The sequence below is a fragment of the Corella eumyota genome, chromosome 5 (assembly GCF_963082875.1).
Source record: "Corella eumyota chromosome 5, kaCorEumy4.1, whole genome shotgun sequence".
NCBI lineage: Eukaryota > Metazoa > Chordata > Ascidiacea > Phlebobranchia > Corellidae > Corella > Corella eumyota.
Genome location: NC_137494.1, coordinates 9,496,140 through 9,509,260, shown reverse-complemented (window position 1 = coordinate 9,509,260; position 13,121 = coordinate 9,496,140). Strand labels below are relative to the sequence as shown.

General features: G+C 27.7%; 4 protein-coding genes across 5 annotated transcripts; 2 read left to right on the top strand and 2 right to left on the bottom strand.

Annotated features, from left to right (window-relative positions):
• Window positions 1-1,442: 1,442 nt before the first annotated feature.
• Window positions 1,443-3,991, top strand: LOC145752188 (uncharacterized). Its single transcript, XM_082568417.1, has 7 exons — window positions 1,443-1,713; window positions 1,784-1,850; window positions 2,032-2,117; window positions 2,332-2,475; window positions 2,633-2,818; window positions 2,888-2,968; window positions 3,080-3,991. The coding sequence occupies exons 1-7, from the start codon at window positions 1,639-1,641 to the stop codon at window positions 3,158-3,160; spliced, it is 720 nt and encodes a 239-aa protein (XP_082424543.1). The 5' UTR covers window positions 1,443-1,638; the 3' UTR covers window positions 3,161-3,991.
• Window positions 3,992-4,001: 10 nt separating this feature from the next.
• Window positions 4,002-5,366, top strand: LOC145752187 (phosphatidate cytidylyltransferase, mitochondrial-like). Its single transcript, XM_082568415.1, has one exon. It carries the CDS (start codon window positions 4,205-4,207, stop codon window positions 5,282-5,284), a length of 1,080 nt encoding a protein of 359 aa, XP_082424541.1. The 5' UTR covers window positions 4,002-4,204; the 3' UTR covers window positions 5,285-5,366.
• Window positions 5,251-6,961, bottom strand: LOC145752190 (uncharacterized). The gene is made up of 4 exons (XM_082568420.1): window positions 6,827-6,961; window positions 6,285-6,398; window positions 5,965-6,027; window positions 5,251-5,705 (listed from the first exon to the last, which is right to left on the bottom strand). The coding sequence occupies exons 1-4, from the start codon at window positions 6,907-6,909 to the stop codon at window positions 5,387-5,389; spliced, it is 579 nt and encodes a 192-aa protein (XP_082424546.1). The 5' UTR covers window positions 6,910-6,961; the 3' UTR covers window positions 5,251-5,386.
• An 18-nt stretch (window positions 6,962-6,979) lies between these two features.
• On the bottom strand, window positions 6,980-11,326 carry LOC145752189 (uncharacterized). 2 transcript variants are annotated; one of them, XM_082568418.1, is made up of 5 exons: window positions 11,188-11,326; window positions 8,403-8,499; window positions 7,868-7,978; window positions 7,496-7,570; window positions 6,980-7,349 (listed from the first exon to the last, which is right to left on the bottom strand). In XM_082568418.1, exons 2-5 carry the CDS (start codon window positions 8,486-8,488, stop codon window positions 6,980-6,982), a joined length of 642 nt encoding a protein of 213 aa, XP_082424544.1. In that variant the 5' UTR covers window positions 8,489-8,499; window positions 11,188-11,326. The 2 variants fall into 2 exon arrangements, with proteins under 2 accessions (XP_082424544.1, XP_082424545.1); XM_082568419.1 differs by lacking the exon at window positions 11,188-11,326 and adding an exon at window positions 9,087-10,921.
• Between the last annotated feature and the right edge of the window lie 1,795 nt (window positions 11,327-13,121).

Below are 13,121 nucleotides of genomic sequence, written 5' to 3'. Positions count from 1 at the left end.
GCGTCTAATAAAATATAAAATTTTAGGTTTTGAAATTTTATCAACTTCTAATAAAAGTGTCATAATTTTTATGAATATTATTATTTTATATTTTAAAAATATATTTCGTAAACTTCTTAATTACCCCTGTGCAGTTTTAACGGAACAATTATTTTTTTATTTAAAATTATTTTTTTAAAATTTTATATGCAATATCATTGGGCAAAAATATCACGTGACCTAATTAAACCCAGAATAAAAATAAGCTGAAACTTTTGTTTTATTAAAAATTTTTGCGAAATGTTTTATCTTGAATGTTGGTTAGGCCAATGCGCATCTAATAAAATATAAAATTTTAGGTTTTAGGATTTTATCAATTTTTAATAAAAGTGTTATAACTTTTATGAATATTAATATTTAAAAAAATGTTTTGTAAACACATTTACTTGTCCTGTGCGATTCTAACAAAACAATTATTTTGTTATTTAAATTTTTTTATTTTTTTTTAAATTTATTTGCAAAATCATTGGCCCAAAATATCATGTGACCTAATTAAACCCAGAATAAAAATTAGCTGAAACTTTTGTTTTGCTAAAAATTATTGCAAAATATTTTATGTTTAATGTTAGACAGGGGAATGCACGTCTAATTAAATATAAAATTTTAAGTTTTGAGACTTCATCAATTTTTTTTATAAAAATGTCATAACTTTTATGAATATTAATATTTTCAAAAAATATTTTGTAAACACGTTAATTGGACCTGTGCAGTTCTCACAGATCAATTATTTATTGATTAAAATTTTTTTTTTAAATATACATGCAATATAATTGGCCCAAAATATCACGTGACCTAATTAAACCCATAATAAAAATTACCCGAAACTTTTGTTTTATTAAAAGTTTCTGCGAATTGTTTTATTTAAATGTTAGTTAGGCCAATGCGCGTCTAATAAAATATAAAATTTTAGGTTTTAAGATTTCTTTTTTTTTAAATCGAGATTTTTTAAAATCGATATTTTTTAATTTTTAAATTGAAATCACAGATAACTTAGGCTAGGTAAAATTTTATTTTCGAATTAGATTTATTTAGTAAAACGCCCCTCATTCATTTATTTAAATGTTTTAGCTCTTTGTATTACTTAGAATACTTAAATAATACATGTGTACTATGTAGTTGTATATTTTAATATGTGATTTATGAAAATACATAAGTTAGCCTTTTAATATTATAATTCCTAAAATCACTTTACGCGATATTGTGTTATTATAGTTTAAGCTATTGTAATTTGGGACAAAACCAAATACGTGGTTTAAATCGGGGCGTTCCTTAGCCATTGTGTTTTGTTGTAACAAACGCCGAAAAGTAGTATTACACGCTAAGTTAAAATGGTACATTGTTCAAATCAATAGGCTGCCTGTTCAGCTAGTAACTATTATCAACAACTTCGTTTGATACATTGATAGAATTATTTCACACCTAATAGATACATAAGGGATTTAGAAATAGGTTTATAGGGATAGGCTCGACAACATTATTTTTAGACTTAAAATAAAAAGATGAGCGTTTAGTTATCTAATATGTAACTGTTAAGGTTTTTTGTGACTTAATTTAACCAAACAAAACGACAATTATGTAAAAGATAGAGCATTGTTAAAAATGACTGGATGTATTGACGTCATATCATTTGGCAGCCCACGAAATGGAGCGATTATTTGTGGAACCTTTTCTTTTGTGGGTTTTATTTTGTAACATAATTTAAATATTAACGTTAACATATTAACTTAACAATTTTTTTGTACAGGCCCAATTTCTTATAGAAATTATCGGTGTTTTATGCATAGCAGTATATATAGTTAACATGCCAATTGGTAAGTTTTAAAATTAAGTAGTAATAGTTATACATTTTATTTCGATTATAATGACAATGTAGCGTATAACTTTTTGTGTTTAAAAAAACAAAAACTACTAAATTGTTATTGTAAAAAAAACTTTTTAAATTACATGTTATAGTACAATCTAACATCTAACTAAGTCTTCTATTTTTTGCAGTGTTAAAAGCATTCTATGCAATAGCTGCTTTGTCCACTCCAGTCTTTCTTAGTATTTCAGTCGCATATCTTATTGCAATATCCAAGGTTGGTTAAAGCTTATTTTTTTGATTAACAGCCTTCATAAGTAATATTTGTTTTATAACCCAACCACAGTTTATCCGTTGGTTTTTGGCACGTTAGAAGTTTATGCCTTTCACAACAAGCGCTACAGCATAAAAGCATTAAAGTTAAACTAATAGGACCTCATGTAAAAAAATATTTTAGTAACCTCTACCACAATTTAAAAATATATTTTTAGGAAAATTCCTCCTGGATGCGAGTTTGGCTTTTTAGTTATGTTATTATAACGGTATCCGAATTGGTATTGTCGCTTGTCGCGTTTTTGCATTTGAACGGTTTGCATTCAATATTTGATTTTTATACAAGCGCATGGACACTTTCAGTAAGTATATGATTTTAGGTAAGTTTTTTTGCACATAAAATGTTAAAAACTTGGCCAATTCAAGTAAATCAATTGTTGCTGTCATGTAGTAAACTGGCATTTTTAAGGCTTAGCATTTAAAGCGCTTTATACAATTAAAAAAAACTTGTTTTTATAGCAAATTCACACAATGGATCAACTGTTTGTTGGCTCCCTAAATGGAACAACTTGTACACGGGTTTCTAACGCCTTTCTTATCGACAGTAGTGATAGTGTGCGTTATGCTGCTTTTATTTCTCAAATGGGGGCAAATGGCATTATTGCATGTTTTGTTATTCTTGTTCTTATTAAAAACGTTTTTAATGTAAGTAAGTATTGCTATAAAAATCGTTACTGTTTCAAACTAAACAAGTTTTATTTAATTTTGTGCCAGATTTTTGCATTATTAATCTGTTATGCTCATTACAAAGATGTCACAAATGGAAGAGGTCGGCAAAGAAAATACGTTACAAGGGTATGGTTTATAGCAACTATTTATTTGGCATTTTCTTTAAAAAATTTAGTCGAAAAAAATATGTCACCAGTTAATATTTGATTAACTAAAAACTTTTATGTTTGTGTCCAGAATTCAAGTATTCAGTTTGACCCTTATAGCAGACAAAGGCGTGTTCATTTTTCCCGAGACGTAAAAACTGTTTCAAGATAATATTCCAATAGCAACAAACTATACTTGACGTTTAATAATTGGTTTACAAACCTTTAACAATATAAACTTAAATTGGTTTAAATTAGCAAGTAAATTTTATTAAAATACATTCATAAAACTATGATTAACAAAAATAAGTTGTTGCCGTTTGCCGCCAAAGTGTGGCGCTATGGAATGTTACACATGATTGTTAGAACTTTTCCCAACCACGTGACACATTTGTTTTGATTTTTAAAATTTACTTTTCATGCCTATCTGTCTATAGAAACTTTTTCTAGTAGTTTATTTGTTTCGGATGATAACTACGAAGCACTGGTCTACCGGTATTTGGGTCTGGGTTATACTTATAAACACGAGTTATGACCAAAATGTTAAATGGTCTATTAAATTATTAAATAAAAAACCATAGTCTGATAGTTGTATCATATTGTATTACTGTTTAACAATCTGACAATAAAGGCATTTTCAAGATTTTCTAGTCTGCTTTTAATGCTTGAATTGTTACTTAACACTAAAGCTAATTACATGTAATTGTTTTAGTAATTTTCTTTTTATTGTTTAAATTTATTAGCATTAAATACTTTTAACTTATAAACCTTCCATTTATGACCTATTTATTTAAGAATTTTTTATAATTTATGTTAAAGCTCATTGCTCAATAAAAAATATAATTGCAACCTTATAAGGCCAATGTATAAAGTGATAACTTATGCAAAAGTTTGTTTATCCAAACTTTTTTAAGGAAAGAGTTGGACAAGCAGATTAGAGCTAGTTTTTGACGAGATTTTGTGCGTGCAAGCATAAAAAATGACGTGACCGCGTGTGCACAGGTACAAAGATTTTCAGGCTACGTGTGCATACATAATTTATGTTGGCGTGCAATTTTTTTAAATATCAGGCATGGACAACGTTACTTTTAAGCTTTCCAGACTGGGACTATGGGTAATTTAAGTTGTGTGTTTTTATTAGCACATGCCTCTACATAACATCCATTTTTTTAACATTTTTATAAATATTTTTAATTTAGACAAAAACTTCTAAAGTATGTATATAACATGTAGAACCTTCCAAAAAATTAAAAGCAATTTTATTGCCAACAATTTTTATCAACGAGTTATAAATAAGTTTCCAGGAAACATGTGTTTGTCATTTGCTTATGGATCAGGAGTCTTTCCTCAAACCAACAATTCTTTGCCGGCCAGTAATATGTTGGATTTAATTTTTGTCATTTGCGATCCACTTAGTTGGCACAAGGAAAATCTTAAAATAAACCCAGATCATTACTCTTATGCAATGCAAAAGTTTGGCCATAAACAAGTTGGCAACATGATGGAAAATTATGGAGCTGGAGTTTATTTTAATATAGGGGTAAAGGTGGAAGACAGAATAGTAAAATATGGTACGATTTCAGAGAAAAGCTTGCTTGAAGACCTAACAAAATGGAAAAATTTATACATAGCGGGAAGAATGCATAAACCTGTTCACATTATACAAAGTGATTTTGAAAATCATCCTTTACTTTTGGAAGGTCTTAAATCAAATCTTATTTCAGCTCTTATAACATCCCTACTTATACTACCGGAACAGTTTACTGAATATGAAATGTATCGCACATTGGCAGGACTCTCTTACAGTGGTGACTTTCGCATGAAAATTGGTGAGGATGTTAACAAAGTTTCAAACATTGTGAATTCAAATTTTGAGCGTTTTCAAGAATTGTATCATCCAGTGCTGGAGGGAATTTGCGAATTATCAGACACCCAAAAGGCCCCTTTACATAGTTTTATATATTGGAAAAGAGACAAGGGTACCATCGAGCAAGATAAATCACCACTAATACTTCATAGTCACCTACAAAAAATACCGCTTACAGTCCAACTTCAATTGTGTAAAGTTTTTGATGTCAGATCACGCCACATAAGAGATGTTGAGGAAATTTTAAAGAGCGTTGCAAGGTATCCTGACATTTCTGAAGTGGTTCAACAAAGTGTAATGAATATCGTTCATTTATCAAGTAAAAACCAAAGTTTAAAAGGAATTGTTACTGCTGGGCCCTGGACCAGTATTAAATATGGGTCAAACAAAGTAAAAAAGATGTTTAAAAGTTTATTTAATAATAAATAACTATATGCATAATATATAGGTTGTAAAGTAACAAGTTTTAATATTAAATTTTCTATGATTTGTTGAATATGTTTGCAGAATAAATTTTATAACAAATAGATTTTAAGATGGTTTTATCATAAAAGGTTTCATTTTTTCCAATATATGCGAGGGCAATTCAGCTGACTGATTTAGGTTACTTGTTTTTACAAACACACTTGTGCAATTTCCTAACACTGCTGCATCATTCTTGTAATATTTAGTCAGCTTCTTAATGTCACTTTCTTGCAATATACTTCCCTTTAGCCGAATTCCTAAGTCTGTTAAAGGGTTATCATCGCTTTTAGGTTCGAAAAATCCAACAGAAAATTTAAAACTTTTATTTCCAATCTTTGATATTCCAAGGCCAGCTAAGGGTGTTTGTGGATACTGCAGTGGTTTTCTTTAAAATAATGGGCTTTTATTAAAATTCGAATAAATTATATTTAATTACAATAAACATACAACATGACACGAAATTAAGTTTTCAACACCAGGGTTATAGTGCTTATACCACTAGGCTTTCAAACATGAGGTCATCGATTTGGTTTCTACCGTTTCTGTAACATAGCACTCTTATGTAAGACACTAATTATCACAAAAGGTTTCATGTCATAGCAAACCTAAAGTAAATGAGTAAAAAAAATATAACAATTTTTTACCTATATGAACATGATGTTTCTACTCTAGGTGCTCCATATCGTGTTCCTTCCTCTTTTCCTACTCTGTATTAAAATTCTATCCAGTAAAAAATGTAAATAATAATAAACAGACGATTTTATTTTTGGATTTTAATTTGGCTATTAATCATTCAACCCATAGTCTGCAATGTGTTCGAAGACAGTAAGGGCAAGCTGGATATAGTTTAATTGAATAGTAGTAACACCATATTGGCTAAATTGTTCACTTTTTAATAAAAACTAAGCGCACTGTGGATGTTAAGAGATACCGAAAAGTTTGTCAAACTGCTCGATTTACTTACAAACTATAAAAACCATTGGTGACAACGGAATCAATGTACATGTAATACACAGCATTGTTTATATGTCCAAACTGATCATTGTCAGCCCATCTGGTTTGAATAGGCATAAAAAATCTGCAATAAAATAAAGCTTTTTCATTTTCAGTAATAACTTTTTTGTAAATCTTTATCCTAAACGGCTGACTTTAAGGCCTAAATATACAATTTTATTTGTTACCCTTAACCCAGTCTTTAGAACCCTTGGCAGGTATAATATTAATGAATATTTTAACTGAAAATTACTGTGCCAATTAGTTTAGGGCTTACGGAGTTTGTGCCATTTATAGTGCCCTATTTAAGGATGCTACGACATGAAAGCTAAATCATCAAGTGTTTTACTACTTTAACACATGACCAGCCATCTTAAAATAAACAACAAATTAATAAAATATAAAAAATAACAACCAATTTTTTGAAATAAAAGAAGTACTACATTTTTACACAATATTTTATTGTATATTTTGACATGATTATTTTAAAGATTGAAACAGGTTTAATATTACCTGTAATTGATCAAATTCCAACCCTCTGTTCCCTTAGAAGAAAAAAATCTTCCCAAACTATAAATATTTTTAATTACTAACATATTGCATATTCTGAAACCTAAATGATTGCGATAATAAAGAATTAAAAGATCTAAATTAAGTTTAAAAAAATTATAAATTGCTAATATGTGAAGTAAATAAAATTCTTTGCAAGCCAAATTTTAAATCTTCTGGTAAAGCAGAGACCGGGGCTTGTGTTACACAGTCAACAAAAACATGAACTGATCTGGAAATAACACAAGCGTCTTTATAAAAATATTCATTAAGTTTGGCAATGTCATTAACATCAGTTGCCCACTTTCCTTGCGATCCAATTTGTAATTTTAGAAATGGATCTGTTTCAGTTTTGCAGTTTTCGTTCTTTACTGTGTTGTAGTTGTATTTTGGTTCAAAGAATGCAACTTTATAACTTACACTTGACTTTCCAATTTTATTAACTCCAAGACCAGCAATCAAGGTTTGTGGATAATTTAAAGGTTTTCTACAAAATTGATTGTTTGTCATTTTAGCATAAACAAGTTGAATAAATGTATTTAAATATATATTGTCTCCTAATCTTTATTATATTTTGGGGGTTACATTTACAAACAAACTAAACAAAAGCAGAAAAATATGAAAAGTGTTTACCTATATTGACATTGTGTATCGACCATATACCCAATTGGAGTTGGGGGGGATTTGTCTTTGTTTAAGCCACAAAACCTAAATCATGATATAAACTCAATGTTTAAAGCTATTCACTTAATTATCTAATAAATATATGTACGGCATAATAAATATATTGATTTTACCATGTTATAATCAACAATTTAAAGCTTATCAAATATGAGTTAAACAGTCCACTAAATTATTTATGAATTTTTGATTTCCTAAACTAAAAGGTCGGGCCAAACGACTGAATATTACTGCTGCCATTGTTGTTTTCCACCATTACCTGTTAACCACTAAATATTAGTTAACAATATCTAATCAACAGCCTTAAAATTTTAACAATCTTACCAGATTAGGTAGTTGTTTATTACTGTGTCTGCATATTTGTAATACACAGAGTTATTAATGTGGCCATATTGATCATTATCATTCCATCGAGTTTGAATGCCGAGAAAGTACCTAAAAAAATATTTCACGCAAAAATGTTAAATTTTCGAAATTAGAGTTACTGATTGTTTTCGTAGGTAATATCACAACAACAATTATTTTGATAATGATATCTTGCATTATTTCTTCCGTCACTTCTTAAAAATATTAGGATGTTTTTTTATTTATTTACATAGTTTTTGATTGCAAGAGTATTAATTCTTTCTTAATTGTTTTTTTAATCCAACATATAGAACTATTGCTTAGGGATGCCAAATGAGTATATTTAAAGTTTTTTTACAACACTTATATTTTTAAAACTAATAGTAGGAATTAGATAATTTTACAAAATTAACTGCTAGGTGGTTTAAAAATAGAATATAAAAAATTAAATGTCTATACAAATTACGATTTAATTTAATATTATAAATATAAAAAAATAAATAAACATATATACCTGTAATTACTTAAAATATCTTCTCCTTTTATTTTTTGAAAAGTGCTGGCACTTGCAGTAATTTGTTTTAAAACATTTTTATTCATTTTAAGTTAGGCTGCAAAAACACAAAATAAATTAATTTAAAAAATGTAATGTGTAAAGGGTTTAAAACTCAGGATTTTTTGTAGTTTATATTTCGTCAAAAAATAAACGTAAATGTAACAAGACCAAACACAGTTATAAAATATTAATAACCTCATAAAGTGCTAAAAAATTAGATATATATATATGGGCAATTCTTAAGTACTGGAATTACAATTACTGTGGTTTACAAACTTATAATTATTTTTTTCAATATAATTTAAATTATTTTTTGAGTTAAAACAACCCATATATCGCCATTCTAAATTTTTAAAAGCATAAAAATTTAGTTCGAACTTGTATGCTTCTTAAAAATTAAAAAATGTTTGGTAACGGAATTACGCTGTAGCTTATTTTGGATAAATCCACATAAGCTAACTTTTAATTTTATAAACAAACAGTTTTTGATGTTAATTTAAAATGGAATTGTTATTTATTTGCTGACAAGCTTTAACGTATTTTTTCTCCCTATTTAAATAATAAGTTTCAATGCTTTTAACTATAACTTGTTTATCGAATTTGTGGGTTATTTAACAACTCTTATCACATGGGAACTCTAACCTCGTTTTTCTGGTATTGAATCATTTTTTCAACATTCATTTCCTCTTTTTATTAAGTGCAAATGTTCGTTTTAAAAACAGTTGGGCAATTTCGTTCTGCTGAACGGACGCCACTTAATAAACATGGATTTAGACATTACTTAAATTCAGAGTTTATTTCCGTAAGATTTAGCCAGAATTTTATATTCTTGTATCAACCAACAATTAGGACAGTTCCTAAAAAAATTAAAATTAATAAATCGCTACAACGCCAATAAATTAGATATAAAAAGTTGGGTAATACTTAATCCCAATTCGTCTGAATTTTATAAAAATTAACTTAAATTAAACATGTGTAAATAATTATCCTTATTAAAAGCAACAAAAAGATACCAAATTTCTATAGCTGGGGTTTAAAAAATATTTATTTATTGACAAATTAACTTAAAAAAACCTGGTAACGGAATTACACTTTAAGTAACAGAATGACACTGTCTAATTTTGGCATGTAACTTAAGTCTTAAATTTACTTAATTTCAGGTAAAATTAAAAAAAATAGTTTTAGATACTGTTAAAAAAAGAAACAAACCTAAGTAAAAACTCTTAAAAAAAATGTTGGTAACGGAACTACAAAACTAAAAATTATTAGGTATTTTTTGAAATAAACTATTAAACAGAACAAAACAAATTTCAAAAACTCTAACTACAATTTTAACAAAAACTATAAACATAACTGCAAACAAAAAATTCACAAACTAACATAACATGTTTAAAATTCTAAATAGCTAAATTCTAAATTAGTAATAAAATTGATGTCAAAGAAAAAATTTGTTAGACCTAAATAAAATAGGTATTTATGCAAAAACAACATGTCTAGTGGGTAAATTAGCTTAAAATATTGTGTAAATATGCCAAATATCGAGTAAAAATCAACTTGTTAGCTATGAATATTTTTATTTAATTTCATTTTGTAATATATGTACCCATAAAACAAATTAATGAATTTTATAACTACCTTCTCACAAAATTAAAAAAAATGGATATTATTTTACAATGCCATTCCATTTTTTTACTATTAAAAATATTTTTATATATTTTAAATCATTTAAACCAGGCAGAATAACCATTTCTACAAAATCCTTGATGTTGTAATTCCGTTACCCGTAATTCCGTTACCATTATTGTAGATTGATAAGCAACATTAAAGTTTAGTTTTTATTTATAGTACTTAATAACTAAAATCAGAGAATTAAAAATATTGAAAGTTGAATTGGATTAAATTTTAAGTTATAAAACTTTTTGTGTAATTTCGGTAACGGAATTACCCATATTCTTACAAGTTAAAAACCTAAAAATTGCTGATTTTTAAATTGTAATATAGAATTTGTTGTTTAATTTATGTTAAGCATATGTTTAAACCTCTTATACTGACACATTACAAATCTGTTGTAATCTGTTTTGTAACTTTTATATTAACTTAAAATTATTGCTTAAAATCAGCATAAAAGTGCAAAAAAATTTGTACACTTTAATTAAAAAAAAAATCACTTATAAAAAATTAATTGCCTCAATTTTTTAAAATTTAAACCTTAAATACCAAAACTAAGGGAACAGGTAAGTTAATTAAACAAATGTTTCAAGTTAATTTTTTTTAAAAATTCACTTTCCCAATAAGAATTGCCCATATATAGAATTAAAATATATAAACATATTTTAAAAAAACTAAAAAACTAATTAAAAGAAATTTAAAAAGAATCATAAAGACAAAGTTGTCCAGGAAATGTAAACTTTCAGTATTTATGTAAATTGTTGCAGAAGCACAGAAAAAACACAAAAAAACTTAATTAAATTTTAAAAATTTGTAAAGTTTTAACAGCATTTTTTTTCAATAAATAAAACATTTCTAAGTATGTTTGTTGTCTAACATTTTTATAGAGGATTGTATTGGTTGCCTTAAAACAAAATATAGTGACTTAAAATTTTTATAAGTAAAATATACTTATTATTAAGTCAATTTTCTATTGCAGAGAAATGCATTATTAATGTTATTATAAGGGGGAGATTTTATAAAATTAAATTTTGTTTTATTGTGATGCTTTTATTTAAAAATAAAACAATCTTACAATGGTAATAAATCAGCAACAGGAATAACGGGTTGTGGAACTATCAATTCACATTTATCATTACGTTGCATCATAATTTCATTAAGTGTAGGAATCATAGGTTTTAAATTATACAAATCTCCACCAATTTCTATATTTATTCTGGACTTTGGGGAGTCTAAAAAAATTTTATAAAATTTTTATTTTTTTATAAAATTTTTTTTAAAACTGACAATTGCATTGTAATCTAGCCTTACAAAGCTTTAAACGTATGTTATGATATTAACCTAAGTTGTTTTTCGTAATGGATTGATCAGCATCTTTATTTTTAAATAAAATTGTTTCAATATTTTGCCTGTTAGACACTTCCTTCTCAAAGTCGGTCCATGACATTCTAACTTCGTTGAAGTTTCAACTACGTTAATTTATTTATTTTCTGGCAAGCATGTACAAAGTTCGATTCTTTTAAAATAACATGATGCGCAAGTAAGTTTATTTACATCGGCACAGCAAAAAATATTTATACTAAATATTGTTTCTGCATGAGTGATCACTGAGTCGAACTAATGACTTAAGTTTGGCTTCAGTGACACGCCAACATAAAAATATATACACGTCATACCGTTTTGTAAGACACGCCACATCGCTTTGTGAGACACGCCATGCCGTTGTGTAAGACACGCCAGAGTAAATTCGTAGTCAGACCAAACTTGTTTTAAAGACGCGCCAGAGTAAATTCGTAGTCAGACCAAACTTGTTTTAAAGACGCGCCAGAATAAATTTGTAGTCGGACCAAACTCGTTTTAAAGTCGGGCAAGGGTTAATTAATAGTCAAAACAACATTGTTTTGGGGTCACTTGCTGTTTAACAAACCAAGGTAATTTAATGTCATGCGAATGTATCTGAATAGTAGTTTTGTAAATATAACAAATTTTTTTAGAAATTTTAATACTTTGTTGTTTTTTAGTGCGAAATGGGCAGTAAAATACATTACGGGATTTAAGCATGATGCAGACTGAAGAAAATGCTCCTCGCCGATATCAGAAATGTCCATTTACGGCTGTACAAAAAATTGATTACGATTTAACATATCGATTATTTATAACAATTTGTAAACTTTAATGTATTTTAATGGATAGATATAGCCAAATTAAAGTTCTTCAGTTCATCACGACGATAAAAACATACAAGTAGCGTACATGTTACAGTTATGCACTTTAGTAAAGTGGTTCAAAGCTAAGCAAAATTTAATTTGTAGTCAAGTTGCATATACATTATAGTCAAACCAAAGTTATTTTGTAGTCAAGCCGTTAATATTTTGTAGTCAAGCCGCCAGTATTTTATAGTCAAGCCGCCAGTATTTTATAGTCAAGCCGCCAGTATTTTGTAGTCAAGCCGCCAGTATTTTGTAGTCAAGCCGCCAGTATTTTATAGTCAAGCCGCCAGTATTTTATAGTCAAGCCGCCAGTATTTTATAGTCAAGCCGCCAGTATTTTATAGTCAAGCCGCCAGTATTTTATAGTCAAGCCGCCAGTATTTTATAGTCAAGCCGCCAGTATTTTATAGTCAAGCCGCCAGTATTTTATAGTCAAGCCGCCAGTATTTTATAGTCAAGCCGCCAGTATTTTATAGTCAAGCCGCCAGTATTTTATAGTCAAACCAAAGTTTATTTGTATCAACGCGTTTGTTTAATACGAACAGCATAATCTGTAATGAAAATCTAACTTGAAATCGTTGCAATTAAAGTCAAATTTTGCAACTTTTTTATTTTAATTAAAAACTAATAATGTTGGGGATTTTAGTTAAATAAAATCAAATGCCCCCTTTTATGGAATATTTTTTTGTATACCTATTTAAAATATTTTTTTTTTGTTTAAATAAATGCTTTAAATATTTATTTTACAATAAAAAAGCCTAAAATTGTTATTAATTACACCGAAACTTTTTTTGTTGTT

Coding starts and splice junctions, on each gene's coding strand:
- LOC145752189 (XM_082568418.1), bottom strand. CDS start 8,488: ATGAATAAAAATGTTTTAAAACAAATTACTGCAAGTGCCAGCACTTTT. Junction 7,979..8,402: donor GATATTTTAAGTAATTACAG/GTATATATGTTT, acceptor ATATTTTTTTAG/GTACTTTCTCGGCATTCAAA. Junction 7,571..7,867: donor ATAAACAACTACCTAATCTG/GTAAGATTGTTA, acceptor ATCATGATTTAG/GTTTTGTGGCTTAAACAAAG.
- LOC145752187 (XM_082568415.1), top strand. CDS start 4,205: ATGTATATAACATGTAGAACCTTCCAAAAAATTAAAAGCAATTTTATT.
- LOC145752190 (XM_082568420.1), bottom strand. CDS start 6,909: ATGTTAGTAATTAAAAATATTTATAGTTTGGGAAGATTTTTTTCTTCT. Junction 6,028..6,284: donor ACCAATGGTTTTTATAGTTT/GTAAGTAAATCG, acceptor ATTTTAATACAG/AGTAGGAAAAGAGGAAGGAA. Junction 5,706..5,964: donor GAAACATCATGTTCATATAG/GTAAAAAATTGT, acceptor ATTATTTTAAAG/AAAACCACTGCAGTATCCAC.
- LOC145752188 (XM_082568417.1), top strand. CDS start 1,639: ATGACTGGATGTATTGACGTCATATCATTTGGCAGCCCACGAAATGGA. Junction 2,476..2,632: donor CAAGCGCATGGACACTTTCA/GTAAGTATATGA, acceptor TTGTTTTTATAG/CAAATTCACACAATGGATCA. Junction 2,969..3,079: donor AAAGAAAATACGTTACAAGG/GTATGGTTTATA, acceptor GTTTGTGTCCAG/AATTCAAGTATTCAGTTTGA.